General features: G+C 43.8%; 2 protein-coding genes across 3 annotated transcripts; both read left to right on the top strand.

Moving 5' to 3' along the window:
• Positions 1-10304: 10304 nt before the first annotated feature.
• On the top strand, positions 10305-12076 carry LOC106750079 (40S ribosomal protein S5). Of its 2 annotated transcripts, none has more exons than XM_014630164.1 (3): positions 10305-10399; positions 11164-11536; positions 11743-12076. In XM_014630164.1, the coding sequence occupies exons 2-3, from the start codon at positions 11171-11173 to the stop codon at positions 12025-12027; spliced, it is 651 nt and encodes a 216-aa protein (XP_014485650.1). In that variant the 5' UTR covers positions 10305-10399; positions 11164-11170; the 3' UTR covers positions 12028-12076. The 2 variants fall into 2 exon arrangements, with proteins under 2 accessions (XP_014485650.1, XP_014485639.1); XM_014630153.1 differs by having other exon boundaries at positions 10359-10513.
• A 247-nt stretch (positions 12077-12323) lies between these two features.
• LOC106750089 (NADH dehydrogenase [ubiquinone] 1 alpha subcomplex subunit 5) lies at positions 12324-13277 on the top strand. The gene is made up of 3 exons (XM_014630174.1): positions 12324-12539; positions 12698-12859; positions 12966-13277. The coding sequence occupies exons 1-3, from the start codon at positions 12519-12521 to the stop codon at positions 13137-13139; spliced, it is 357 nt and encodes a 118-aa protein (XP_014485660.1). The 5' UTR covers positions 12324-12518; the 3' UTR covers positions 13140-13277.
• Positions 13278-14197: the final 920 nt, after the last annotated feature.

Below are 14197 nucleotides of genomic sequence, written 5' to 3' on the forward strand. Positions count from 1 at the left end.
GGGGGGGGGGAGAGAGAGACAGAGAGAGAGAGAGAGAGCAAGAAAGAGAAGAGAAAGAGAGGAGCCTGATTCGGGACGAGCGTTAGTTCGGTCGAGATAGCCGATCGGTAGTCTTCCAGTAGCAAACACGAGAAACATGGACAGGACAGGCCGAGGGAACAAAAAGAGGAAGTTATGGCGGAATAGAGAGAGAAGAAGTGAGAAAGGGGAGGTTTCGCGCGAGTAAGAGAAAGTTAGGTAAACTGTTTGAGAAAATTGCACGATGACTTGCTAGAAAAGTAGAAGATGGTATAGAGTGAAATAAGATTTTATTCGCGCGTTCCGGCTGATGCTCTCTCAAGAGCTCAAGTTTATGAAGTACATAAGATGGAGAGAGAGAGAGAGAGAGAGAGAGAGAGAGAAGACACGGACGGTAATACTTAGAATGAAAATACGCACGAGATTTCCAAACGCGATTGCAGCAAACTCATCTCCGTCAAATAACTTTAAAAAAATTCAGATATTCAATCGCAAGGAGTGGCTCATAATTCGAATAATTAATTAAGTCATCGGTAAAAAAATCACTTTCGATATATAGTCGCATAAAGTGGCGCTTTGACGAACCGATAGCTCTCCTCCAAGTGGAAGTAATTACAATCGCGAGAGCGGACACGTGGGATTCGAAAACACGAACGGAGTGGAGTCATCCATCAAGAGATTTCTATCGTTCAAGTTGCACCTAATAAGGGCCTAATAAGGAATCGTGTATTACTTGTACCAGTTAGCGTCACGGAGGAGTGCAGGCGGTAATAAAGGAGCGACACGGGTCGAGAGGCAAGGAGCATGACGAGTTAAAGAGAGGGAGAGAGGAGAATAAAAAAGGATATGGCAACGAGGAAGAGAACGTATCGAAGAATTGAGGAAAAGGCTCGAGTCTACAGTGAATAAAATACTATCTAACCGAAGCTCGGATCGCAAATTGCTACTATCCTGGGGATAATAAAACAGTAACGATTTTCACGGATAGCGAGCAAAGGATTTCGAGTGAGCGGCGGGAGAAGGAGGAAGAGGAGGAGAATAGAGAAAGAAAGAGAGCAGTAAGGACCAAGAACAGGAGAAGGCGAAGAGGAGAGAACGACGAGGACCGACCGTGAGGAACACGAGCGACCCGATCGGCGGAGAAGGACAGACGGACGCCGCCGTTCACCTTGAAACAAGAAAAAAGAGAATCAGACAAGCACGAGGGCTAGGGACAAAGGAAAGGACTTGTCAGGTAGCGGACACCCTGCCCTTCCGCTCTCCCTTCGACACCCTTCGGCTTTCCTCACACTATCGCCCCCACCGCGCGCACCTCCACGTCCTCACGTTCTTCCTCTCGTTCACTCCTTCTCCCTCCGACGACTCTTTCCGCTACTCCTTTATAGTGCGACTCCTCGCCGAGGTGTCCTCGTTCTGCGAGATTTAGCACCGCGAGTCGACGAGACCTGTGCGAAGGCTTCATCCATCTGAACGTTTCTCCATCGCCTGTCGCGCGCACCTTGGCGAAATCTTCGCGAGTTGCCGGTCTTATACGGTATCTCTTTCTCTTCGTTTATATTTAAAAATAGCGCAACAGTTATGGCGTAACGGCTGAAAATAGTCTCAAGATTGAGAAATAGCCAGCTATTTTAATATTAAGGAAAGATAAAATCGTTTACGTCACTATTCCGGTAATTTGAATCAACTCTTCTTTCCTTTTGCATTTAACTTTGATTAAAATCTCGTGTTGATTGAGATTTCAGGAAAAATTTCATTTTTCGTTCTTACAGAGAGAAATTACGAGGCGGATCGTTTCGCGAGCGCTTGCTGAAATTAAGAACGGTATTTCTGAGACGCGCCGCATGTATAAATTACAAACGCGTCGTTTAAATGCAAATTTGTAGTTTTTAATTTGCCTTATCCTCGCAGAAAGCGCGAGCGCGATTTTCATGGCGGCGGCGTTACCCGTGACAAGTATTTAGTCGAGGCCGAGCGAAGTTAAACGTTAAGCCGATCTGGAAAATCGCGCTCCTGCTTCGCGCGCCTCGCGATGAAGTACAAAATCCTCGGTAGCATTTTGTAGCCGCGCATGTAATGCAAAAGCTGACACTTCATAGGCTGCGAGCTTAACCGCGTACGACTTCGTTGACATATCGAAGTATAAGCCGTTAATCGGATTCGAGCCATGTAGCATAACACTTCAGCAAAGAGCTCGACCATCGTCCGAGGTAATAATTCGCGGCATCATCCGACGAGCGTTTCAGCATGACTGTATTATGCTAAATTCCGCGCGCTCCGGCTTCTATCGTGACACTCCCACCAGTATGTTTCTCAATAAAGCTCCGAATGGTTTTGCGAGACGTTTTCATGGCGAAAATTCCGAATAAGAAGGCGATCGGTAATTAGCAGCCACCGAGGAAGAACCGGCGCCCAGCCTCAACTTCGCCCGGCAAATTCACGGAAGAGCTCCGAGTGTTCATTAATCTTACGAAGTGATAAATAAACGCGCGATAAATAAACACGTTGCGCGCCAAGCACGGTCTCGCGCCGCGTCTATCCCGAATAAGAGCAATAGAGTGCAAGCTCCTCGTTTCAGCGCTTCCCTCGTAATGCACCGCTAAAGAGTCTAAAGAAGATAAAAACGAGCAAATGAAAAATAATCACCGGACCTGGTGCGGTTAGATGGGCTGTCGGAAGGGCCGACAGGAGAGGAGAGAAGGGCGAGGCGAAGGGAAAGGATAAAGAAAGTAAAAGGGCACTACAGAGAGAGAGAGAGAGAGAAAGAGAGACGACGTGGTTGGGGTGGCCGGCATCGCCTGTTGGAGGCAGCGACGTTTGAGAATACACGCGCCCCCTTCGGCTAATGGAAATAAGTTCGCCTTTCTGACCCTCCAGCTGCGAACGGAGGGTGGTGGATGAAAGGGAACGAGCGCGGGGCCCAGACATCGAGCAGCCACTCGGGGACAAATTCGGCCGGCGGAGCTTTCCGCCGAATTAGACGATAAATATCTCTGATTTACCGCGCGGCGGTTTCTCTCCGGCTTACCGCGTTAGGTGTGTTGAACTCGCATTATCGAACTCGCGTTCCCGACCGGCGAGTAACCGTGTTAACGTTCCGACTCCCGTGATGCGGGGCTCTTAGCGTCTGAAAGAAGTCGTAATGTCGAATACGGCCACTTGGCCGCGAGCTAACTCCGACGGAAGCGGAGCTGTCGAAGGAGCGCGCGCGAACTCACGTGCCAGCGATCAAAATCGTATTACAACGCGGCGCAATGCACGCTGTGATTTTTGCTTATAAGTCATAAATCGCGTGGCGGGGCGGGGGAGGGGAAAGTTCCGCGCGAAACATGCAACTCACGTTGGAATAAAGACGCGATTCTCATCGTATTTTTCTCCGCCGGGTACAACGGCTCGAACGTTATCGGTTATCCGCGGGAAATTCGCCGGACTAATCAAATTCTATCTCTGAGCGCCGCGAGCGTCATATTTCAGGCTACCTCGGTGTAACGAACGCGAGTAATTCGCGCATCAAAAAGCAAAAAATGGGTAGCGCGCAGACAGGTTGCGGGAGTGGCAGGAAGTTTCAAGAACGAGAAACTCACTACGGCGAATGCCTTTTGTGATAGCGCGATAATAGAGGAAGCAGGAGGAGGTCCAGCAAGTGCGAAATCGGATCTCCTCGCGAAGATTGTTGTTTCTGTAAAGCGATACGCTCTCTCTCTCTCTCTTGATCGAGTCATAATTCGCGGCATCGACGCCAAAGTGCTAATTCATTTAGTCGGTTTCGCGCGCATAATCGATGCCTCGATCTCTTGTCACGATAATTAACCTCTTCGCCTCTTCGAGTCCGGAGACTCGCGGCGGGATAGATAATTAGCCAATTAGACGTTACACGTCGCGATGCGCGTAAGGCCGAGGGATCGGCGCCGATGCTCTCCGGGTAAAATTATCATGAACGAGTATTGCCGGGAAACATAATTATCGGCCCGCGATATTAAGTGGCCGGCTAACGCAGCCGGAAATAGACAAACCGCGAGCGACGTTCGAGTATCGTCAGCGTAAACGACCAGTCTCACGTACAAACATGAGGCGTCGTCATTAAGATTCATTTGTTGCGTGATGCTGATTAACTAGAATTCTTTTTTTTATTGACAGAGTTAACGTATTACGACATCCGGTCGTTAAGATATATTCAACTTTACGCGCAATCCCGTGTCGCACACGGCAAATAAAAAAATTTCGCCTATCTGCCCGAGGACAAACTTTTTCACATGCTCGGATTGAAATTAATATATTCACAACACGATCGATTTGAATATCGTTAGGTGTTCTCTCGATCCCGAGCGCTCGAGAGGACTCGATGGAAAATAACGCGGCGACGCGTCGCCGGACGCAACTCGAACGCATATGCACGCTATTTACCGCGACGCGTCGACGAGCTGCGAGCGAAGTGTGGCGGAAAGATTGCTCCATTACAACGGCGACAAGTGAGGTGAGGAGGTACGTGTGTATGTGTGTGTGTGTGAGAATGTACACGGCGTGTCCCTTGGGTGCGAGAAAGAAAAGGAATAGAAAGAACAGGAAAGGAAAGAATAGAGGAAGGAGCGGCGAGCGAACTACCGGGAAATAACAGCGTATGCGAGATCTCGAGGATGTATTTCGATTCATCTCGCACGAGCGAGTGGTTTTGCGTGCGTGCACATGTGGCGAGCACTAACACCAGCGAGCACACCGCGGTGTGGGAGCTCTTCTGTCGTTTGTTTCGCTCTCTTCGTTCTCCGTTCTCGCGCGCGCGCGATCCAGCCGGTTCTCTTTCTCTCTTTCTTTTATCCCTTGTCTCCTCTCTCCCCCATGCCCTCTCTCTTTCACTCCCCTCGTGTCGGGGAAACATGACAATAATACGATATGAGGCTACGAGCCGCAGAATATAACGTAACTCGCCTCAGCGGGGTTCCTCGGCGCGATCGCCCCTCAACTCCTGCCAACGAAGGGAGGACAACGAGTCGAAGAAAGAGGACGGCGGGAATAACGGGGGAAGCAAGGGAGAGAACAAGAGAGAGAGAGAGAGAGAGAGAGCATTGAAGAGTCAACTCCAAAGAAGCGGCAAGCGCTTGTAGAGTAAAGTGCAATAATGCCGCCCGGCGGGGACATTCTTAAGGTGCGTTTATGCCGACGACTCTCGCGGACAACTGTGTTATCGGCGATGTAAACGGGTTTCCTCCAACCAGACAAGTGTCGGTCGGCTTTGTTAGCGAACAAAAGCGCGGAATTCCCGGGCAAAACTATCTCGTCGGCTAATTGTATCTATTATTCTTTTAAAAACGCTCTCTTCGATACTGTTGGGTACCGCGTTGATGATCACCACGATTAACAGTGTTCAACAAAGAGATGTAATAAAGCCAAGCAATATTAAAACAATATCGCAAAAAGTTACGATTTTCTGTCGCGATTTTTAATTAGACTCGCACAAATACTGCAAAATTAAGTGTGTAATTACATGTTTAACATGTAGTCACTTTTTATGCATTTGCACGTGTGTTATTATTATGATTACAGATTACTGATCATTATGATACTGGCGTAAAATGTAACATCAATAACACGTGTAAATCGCAAATGCGTAAAAAGTGTGACTGCACGTATAAAATTATACACTTGAATTTGCAGTGAGAGAAGTTCAACTACTCGAACGAAAACATGGCTGCTTTCCCTCTCAAAACCGAAGTCCGGCGAGCGAAGCTTCGGCTGTTATCCGCAATAACATTCGATAGGCGCGACCTTCACGCGTAGTTGGAGTAAACGTCGGTCGTAGCGAGCGATGTCGCGTGCACAAAGTGCCGTACGTCGGTTTATAAACTATTTATGCTAATGGTGCGCCAGAGCGGCCGACTCATCGCCGTCGGTGAAGTCGTAATTGCTTTTACGCGAATGCAATTACGGGGCTTTAACGATGACGCGACGCGCTTAATTGCGTTTATATTCGCGCGGGATATCTACGTAATGAAGAAGACAATGGGATGAAAGCGAGAGAGGGAGAGAGGGAGGGAAAGAGAGGCGAAATGGACCGCGCGCACAACGCCCGTCCATGCGTCCAGTCGCCGTGCAATTTTTTCGCGTTCCGCGTGCCTTTATAGCGACTACTTTTTCGACGATAAAGACGCCCGTCGTCGGGCGGCCGCAGAAGCCGAGTTTCCAATTAGCGGAGACAGAGAGGACCCTCGTTATAAATGGGAGTTAGGGATCGGACAAATGCGTTTTATAACGAAACGATTTACATCGGCGAATTCATTTCCATAAGATTTAACGCGGTACGAGTTTGCCGGCCGAGTCTCGCCGCGCGGGTCTACTTAGGTGTTGTTTGAAATAACATAGCAGAGCAATGAGTAATAATGTTCTCGGAACGAGTGAACAGAGATGATTGAGATAGGCGGCTTACTCGAGTCCTTTTTTCGGAACGTTCTATTCTTAAAGACCCTTCTTCTCTCATGTCGACCTATTTTTTCCTCACATAAGAAAATCGACATTTTCGTCGTTGGTACCCGCACAGTTTAATAAGTAATCAGCAATCTCTCATTACTGTTATTTGCCGAGCATTTAATAACATTTCCGACGATGAACCTTCGTTCATTAGAAACACGCGTTTTGCCATTTGCGCCGCTTCGCAAACACTACGCTTCCAAGAGCGGCATTCGCGAGGCTCGTTTCAGGGATTATTTCGGCAAACAGCGGCTACGACACGACGGCTTTTACGTACACACGTGCAATACAATAACGGCGGCGGCGGTGAGAATAGCCGGAAGCCGTTTTCGAAAACGAATCAAGGATGTTTATGGACGACGATGGTTTTCGCCAAGCGAGTTCACAGCCGTCGCTGCCGTCGCGCTCACACACGAGAGATGCACACGTTCGGTCCGCGACGATGTGATACACGCGCTACCGACGAACGTGAGCCATTAGATATTTACGCGCGTCGAAGCTCGTCGGCGATTTGGTCATATATGAGTTTACTGCCTCTACGTCGGATCTTACTTAAAGTAATAAAGTGGGACCCGAGATGGGTTAGCAATCCGGACGGCGGGTCGTAAATTTCTCATACCGTACGGTTGCTCGCCCGGCCGTCCCCTCAAGCCCTGAAACTCTCTCTCACCCTCTATCCTCCATCCCCTCCCGACGCCACCTACTGCCGCCCTTCCCGCTGCCTGTTCCGACCCCATGTGCTCGCTCGCTCGCTCGCCGGAGCACCATTTCAACCCTATTCACTCGCACCGTGACCCTCCGCACCAGCTTTCTGCATGGGCCCTTGCGAGCCGACGACAAGCCTGCCTACGAATAACAGATTATTACGGCGGTGATTGTTTCGGATGTGTGCCACCGCCAAATACCGGCGGCGGTGGTTTTACGCCGACCCGACCGGATTATCGGGGGCTTGACCTGCCCGATTCAAATTTCTTCCTCTTTAAAGTTCTTTCCTACTTAAATTCGCGCAACTTGATCTATTGACGCAATAAAGGCGTCAACGGTAACAAATGTAAACATTCGCGACTTCTTGTTGCTTAGATATTTTTTGAGAAACTTCCCGCGACGTCTTCGACATCTGGCACTTTCTTACATTTATCGTTCTGTGCGACTTGTTATTAAGTGTACGATTAATAAAGGCTCATTAATAATAGTATTGAGATATAGATTATTTTCGAAGATTTGCAAGCACCACTGCCTCTTGCATCTCGCTTGTCACGAAAGTGCGAAAAACGTGTCGCTAGCGACACCTATCAAGGACTGTCAAAAGCTCTATTACCGACATGTTCAGAAGGTACGAAGATAATTACAGAACATTGATATTACTGATCACCTATGTTGATATATAAATGTTAAGAATAACAATTCGGACACACACACACACACACATATATGTATATATATTGAATAAAGTAACTCTCTACTGTTATCGTTATTCAAGAATAATCATTACAATTTCAAGAAGAATCATTACTTTTTCACCGAGGTTTAAATAAAAACTTTTTTTAAGATCGTTACCAAATTGTTAGTGAAAAAAATAACGATAACAGCGTTTCCCAATCATGATAATAATTAAAAAATATATATACCCAAGTATGCAGATAATAACTTATAAAATTAATTCTGCGTGTATCTAACTCTCCAAGTACTATTCATTATACAACTAAAGATCAACAATAACGGCGTTTTCCAATCATGATAATAATTAAAAGAAAAATATACCCAAGTATGTAGATAATAACTTATAAAATTAATTCTGCGTGCATCTAACTCTTCAACTACTATTAATTATACAACTAAAGATTATCGAACTATATATCTTATCTCGATATGTGAAGCTAATATCTCGAAACTAATCTAACTTGATGAAACAAGAGATTTTATTGCAAATGCGATTCGAAACGTGAAAGTTAGAAGCGCTCTACAGATAGATCTAAGACAGATCTTATTTCAATACTCACCGATTTTCCCTCATCAGTTGACAGAACGCGGTTAACGACCTGACGACCGTCGAAGAGATTCACTTTATCCAGCCTTTGCGCAGCACACACTTTACGTAGCACTTCATTATAACGATATCTTACACACAACACACGCGAAATTTACTCTCGACACTTCCGATAACCCGTTCCGCGAGATATTCACTTTCGACTATTTCACGATATACTTCGATCGACACACGAAACTTACTTTCGACACTTTCGGCGATTATCGCGCGCGAAATTCATAGACGAGCCGAAATTCCGAGAAACATGTAGCAGTTCTTGGAATCCGAACTGTCGTACTGCGATCTGTCTCATGACTGATTGGCTGACGCAGTGATCGAGATGCTCGAAGCAAGTACGCGAACTTTACTCAACTTTCCTAATAGCCAGTTCCACGAGAAATTCATTCTTGGCGACTTTTCGATAATATTACGCCACGACGAACGAAGGAAATTTACTTTCAGCGTTTCCAATAACCTGTTCCGTGAGATATTCACTTTTGGCTATTTGACGATATACTACGGCCGACGCACGAAACTCACTTTCGACACTCTCAGCAATCATCGCGCGCGAAGCTCATAGGCGGGCCGAAATTCCAAGAAACATATGGCGGTTACTACTCCTAGTGACTGATTGCACAACCAAAAACTTTGCGTTAAATGGGGTCCATTGAAAGTTTTCATTACTTTAACACGGGGAATGTGTTAAAAAGTACATAAATAAAATGTTAACACACTCACACATGTTGACACTTTTTGCTGTGTGGCTGCCGCAGTGATCGAGACATTGGGAACAAAAGTGCGAATTTCATTCGATATTTCTGATAACCCGTTTCACGAAAGATTCATTCTCGCCAGATTTTCGACGATATTTTGTCACGACGTGTGCGAAAAACTTACTCTTAGCACTCTCGACAATAATTCGTGCACGGAATTCGTCTTCAGCAAAATCGCGAAAGAGTCGGAGTATAAAGTCAGTTATAACCGTCTCCGATAGAGGCAAACCGACGCCGTATCCATCATATCACTTACATTTACGTCAATCATTATGCATTGACTTGCGATTCCCACATACGTTTACGTTTCTCCAGGAAATATTGCTATAAATTTTATGCTCAGGCCCGAATACGGAACGGCTTTTCGCACCCCAACCGCCATGATCCGTTCCATAACTGACTTGAAGAAAGCTACGGTTGAGATTTTCGAAGTACCGCTGCACGCGACGCATAGTGAAGCGACCAATCACAAGGCATCATTTCTTTAAGAATCATAAAAGTATTGTAAATATGCACGAAAAGCCCGAAATTGATCTAATATCTAAAAAATCGACGATTTTGCAATGACAAGTTATGAACCGATAGCCGTTCATCGACTTATTTATCAATATTTCATCGATAATTGATTGTGACACAAGTTTATTATCATTACATTAAAAATTGTACAATATTCGATATTATACCAAATCTGATTATAGCGGATATCGTATAATCGACATAGTATAAATTCATTGGAACAAAATACTAGCAATCACGGAATTTTCGGTAAAGAAATAATTTAAAGCCAATAAGAATCTAGACGCCAGATGTCACAAAATTTTCATAGAGTTTCCGACCTATAGTAACACTTTATCGATGCTGTAACGTTCGTCAAATCAGTAATCGTACCATCTAAATACTCATTCTTGTTATTAGAATTTCTTACATACAGCTCATCTGATGAGTAGCATGATTAACATTATTTACATTTATAAATACCAAAGGATAGGAGAATAATTTTAACAGTTCACAACGTGTTTCTTTGTCACAGTCGTAAAGTTGACTCGGAAACGGATAATCATAGGCAGATGGCGTTGGCGGTGTCATGATCTTTTCCTGCTCACGCATGTAAGAAGTAGACGTGAACGTAAGTCGTAGAGTAGAAAATATTGTTACATCAAAGTAATTTTGTGCCGGAGTAGCGTGAATTGGACGAATTGAGCAATTGGTAACATCGGAGAGCTGATCAGTGATCGTACAGGTGCGAAATATGAGCGGGATTTTACGCGATTAACCCACGCCCGAGCGCGGTACATGTGACCGCGTGGCCACATGTCTTGCCAGCTTCGTTGTGCTCCGTGTATATTCATTAAAACATTTCCTCGGAAAATTCAACTCGAGTCTCTCGCTCCGCTTGCGATTCACTTGTTACGGCACGGAAACGCATCGTGAGATATCGGATTTTTCGCTAACTGCGTTCCAGCACGATTCCGATGTCTAGATTCAAACAAAGAGTGTAGATGCTTTTAATAATATAAATGGTGTTTTCCCAGCGATGTTTGTTAATAGGAAGATCATCGTACGATTTACTTATATCTCGTTCTTCATTCTTCATTAATGAGTTCATCTTCTGTTAATCTATATTGTTCAGAACAATTTAGAACTGTGTTACTTAAATGTAACACTATGTGATAGCAATTTATACTAAATTATGTGATCTTTATGGTCATTTCTCTATGACTTGATACTTATATTGTAATTAATTAATTAATATATCTTGGAAAATTAGCAGAAAGGCAACATTAGCACAACTTTTAATGATATAAACAAAGGAACTGCTTGAAGTAGTTTGTAATAATATTTTGTGTTTCAAGTTGTAAGTAGTACTAAGAGATTCCTTTTGTTTTCCAGATAAACAATGGAGGATAAAGAAGGATTTGAAGATATGGTGGTAACAACCACCACTACAATACCAGTTACCATGACGGCCGAACTACCTGAGATCAAGCTGTTCGGACGCTGGAACTGTGACGATGTGCAAGTGAATGATATGTCCTTGCAAGATTACATCGCCGTCAAGGAGAAGAATGCGAAATACCTTCCACATTCAGCTGGACGTTATGCAGCTAAACGCTTCCGAAAAGCCCAGTGCCCTATTGTGGAACGTCTTACAAATTCTCTCATGATGCACGGCAGAAATAATGGAAAGAAACTAATGGCTGTGCGAATTGTGAAGCATGCTTTTGAGATCATCCACCTTCTCACTGGCGAGAACCCTTTACAGGTGAATTTACTTGAAATCTATTTTATATTCAGGTTCATAAATATATGAACAATAGTGTATCAGGAAATTTAAATCTATCCATTTGAAGATTTATTGTGCTAAAATTTTCTTTGATTCTTCTAAGAAATTTATAGTTTTGCAAATTTAACTATAATCTAACTATAGTGTAATTAATATCACATTTAATTGGAATGTTTGTGCTTCAGGTTCTCGTCACAGCCATCATCAACTCCGGTCCAAGGGAAGATTCTACACGTATTGGTCGCGCTGGTACAGTAAGAAGGCAAGCTGTAGACGTGTCCCCATTGCGTCGTGTTAACCAAGCTATTTGGTTGTTGTGCACTGGCGCGAGGGAAGCCGCGTTCCGTAACATCAAAACAATTGGGGAGTGCTTAGCCGATGAACTTATCAATGCCGCTAAAGGTTCATCAAATTCGTACGCGATCAAGAAAAAGGACGAGTTAGAGCGTGTTGCGAAATCTAACCGATAAACATTCTTTATACGCGGAAAATATAAATAAACACTCTATCTTTAAATTATTCTCTTATTTTATTGTACAGTAAAAGAGAGATGTCGACCCGATCCAGTATTTAAAATAAGAAATGTCCATTTTATCCGTACGAACTATGATATCAACAAGAGTAAAAACAAACGAACAAACAGTATTGTTCAATGAGCATAGATAGGTATTACAAAATGTATTTTTAAAAAATATAAAAGATATTTCATTGTAGGTCCGTTTATACAATATTGAGATGATTGTAAGTTGTGATACTGATATTTTATCTTTGTTACGATCTCAATTTATTACTGGAAACTGGCGGCTCATAACGGGAATTTTGGAACTAATGATAGCAAGCTTCTTTATCGGTTGGACATTTCTTGTCCTTGTGTAAGAACTGGGAATTTTGAGGTTAGAATAACGGAGCGGAGAGAGAACGAGTTGTATAGAACACAAAGTGTTAGGTAATATTCCTAACGATGGCAGGTGTACTCAAGAAGGTAATTTACGTAGAAATTTCATTAGGAATTTACCTAATTAGAGCTTTAATCGTCTTAATTAATAATTGCGTCTGAATATCTTGATCTTGATCCAAATAACCTCTAGTTGCGAAATTTCAGAACTCATTTTTTTCACGCCAACGTTTCTTTGCTTTCAGTCTACACGATTGACAGGGCTGGCTGTGAACAAATATCCTTACGAGGATTTAATTCCGCTGTATAATAAACTCCTGGTGTTGTTAACGAACTTTCCTAAGGAATACGTTTATCGAGAAGTAACAGAGAAAATTGCCAAAGACAGATTGGATATTGTGAAGAAAGTAAGAGTAATGTGTGTTATTTTAGCAACGATTATTATTCCGCGAGCTAATGATATTAATTAAGTTAATAAAACTGCAGTTTATGATAAAGTATGATATCTTATAGAATACCGATATACGAACTGTAGAGGAAAAAATAGACTGCGGACAGGTTGAAGAACTCGTATTACAAGTCAAAAGCGAGATATCGTTGGCACAGAAGATGTTAGAATGGAAACCGTGGGAGAAATTGATGCAGGAGGCACCAGCAAATCAGTGGGCATGGCCACCTCATAAGTAATCTTAATTTATATAGATATTTGTATATAGCATTAGAAACACTGATATCGGTGCAAATGAATTGTAAGTTGTTTAGTGTACCTACATGGTGTACCTCAAAATATGGTATGCTGTTTAATAAATATCTCCCGTAACCTCATTTTCAGTCTTACAGATAAATAGACAAATCTTCGCAATTAAATCGCGATATTGGATATTTTTCATTTCCACCGCATATTGCGAAATTCAGCTGCACCGAATAGCTGCAATCATCTATTTGTCAGATTAATATTTTTACTAGAAACTTTTTTTTCACTTTTACACGTGTTAAAGCGCTTTTTCTAATGCCCGTCGATTATCATCATCGTAAAGGTGCGGTCCGATCAACGTGACAATTTTCCTCGTGTGATTCCACATGATAGTAAGGCACGCAACACCTGCAATATGCGCTTTCACGCATTCGATAGGATTAGTGAGGAACGAGGATTACCGCGAGGATAATTACGAAGTGTAACCAATTACGATTTAGCTCAGCGATTCAAGGTCGATTCAAGCGATTTCAGGTCGACGATGCTAGATGACGCGGTCTCGCTATGGCAGTACATTACGCGTGAATTCTCGATTAATCACAAGATGTCTCGTACGATTTAAATATTTTTCCGACCAAGCGTATACAAAATCCGATCAAGTCGAATTAATCAAATTCGAATTTTATAGACTACTGCTGCTGTCTACACGTGCCTGTCGATTCAACGCGGCAGATTTTTGCTCGAGCGTGTGAAATGTGAGTAGCGAATATTTGTAGAGGATAATCAGATAATTTCTGCGCGTGGTTTATTTTTCGCGTTTCTTTTTTTCTTTTTTTTTTCGAATTCACCCGAGTTTTGTAACCGAGCGCATCGGGCATTACCGTGCTGTGCGCCGGCGATATCGTATCTCGCTTCGTGTTCCTTTTATCCTTATATTAATGTACCGGCCCTAATAAACCGGCTGTCTGTTTCTCGGTGCCGCGGTGGTCCGTCCGAATCGTTTCTCGTTGCTGGTCGACCGATCGCGATTGGGCCTCACGCGCGGCTAAGT

This window comes from Dinoponera quadriceps, unplaced genomic scaffold (assembly GCF_001313825.1).
Source record: "Dinoponera quadriceps isolate SergipeBrazil2010 unplaced genomic scaffold, ASM131382v1 scaffold37, whole genome shotgun sequence".
Classification (NCBI taxonomy): domain Eukaryota; kingdom Metazoa; phylum Arthropoda; class Insecta; order Hymenoptera; family Formicidae; genus Dinoponera; species Dinoponera quadriceps.

Bases quoted from the DNA above. Each gene is read 5' to 3' on its own strand.
- LOC106750079 (XM_014630164.1), top strand. From the start codon at position 11,171: ATGGAGGATAAAGAAGGATTTGAAGATATGGTGGTAACAACCACCACT. The intron at 11,537-11,742 runs GTGAATTTACTT...TTTGTGCTTCAG, and splicing joins CTGGCGAGAACCCTTTACAG to GTTCTCGTCACAGCCATCAT.
- LOC106750089 (XM_014630174.1), top strand. From the start codon at position 12,519: ATGGCAGGTGTACTCAAGAAG. The intron at 12,540-12,697 runs GTAATTTACGTA...CTTTGCTTTCAG, and splicing joins TGGCAGGTGTACTCAAGAAG to TCTACACGATTGACAGGGCT. The intron at 12,860-12,965 runs GTAAGAGTAATG...GATATCTTATAG, and splicing joins GATTGGATATTGTGAAGAAA to AATACCGATATACGAACTGT.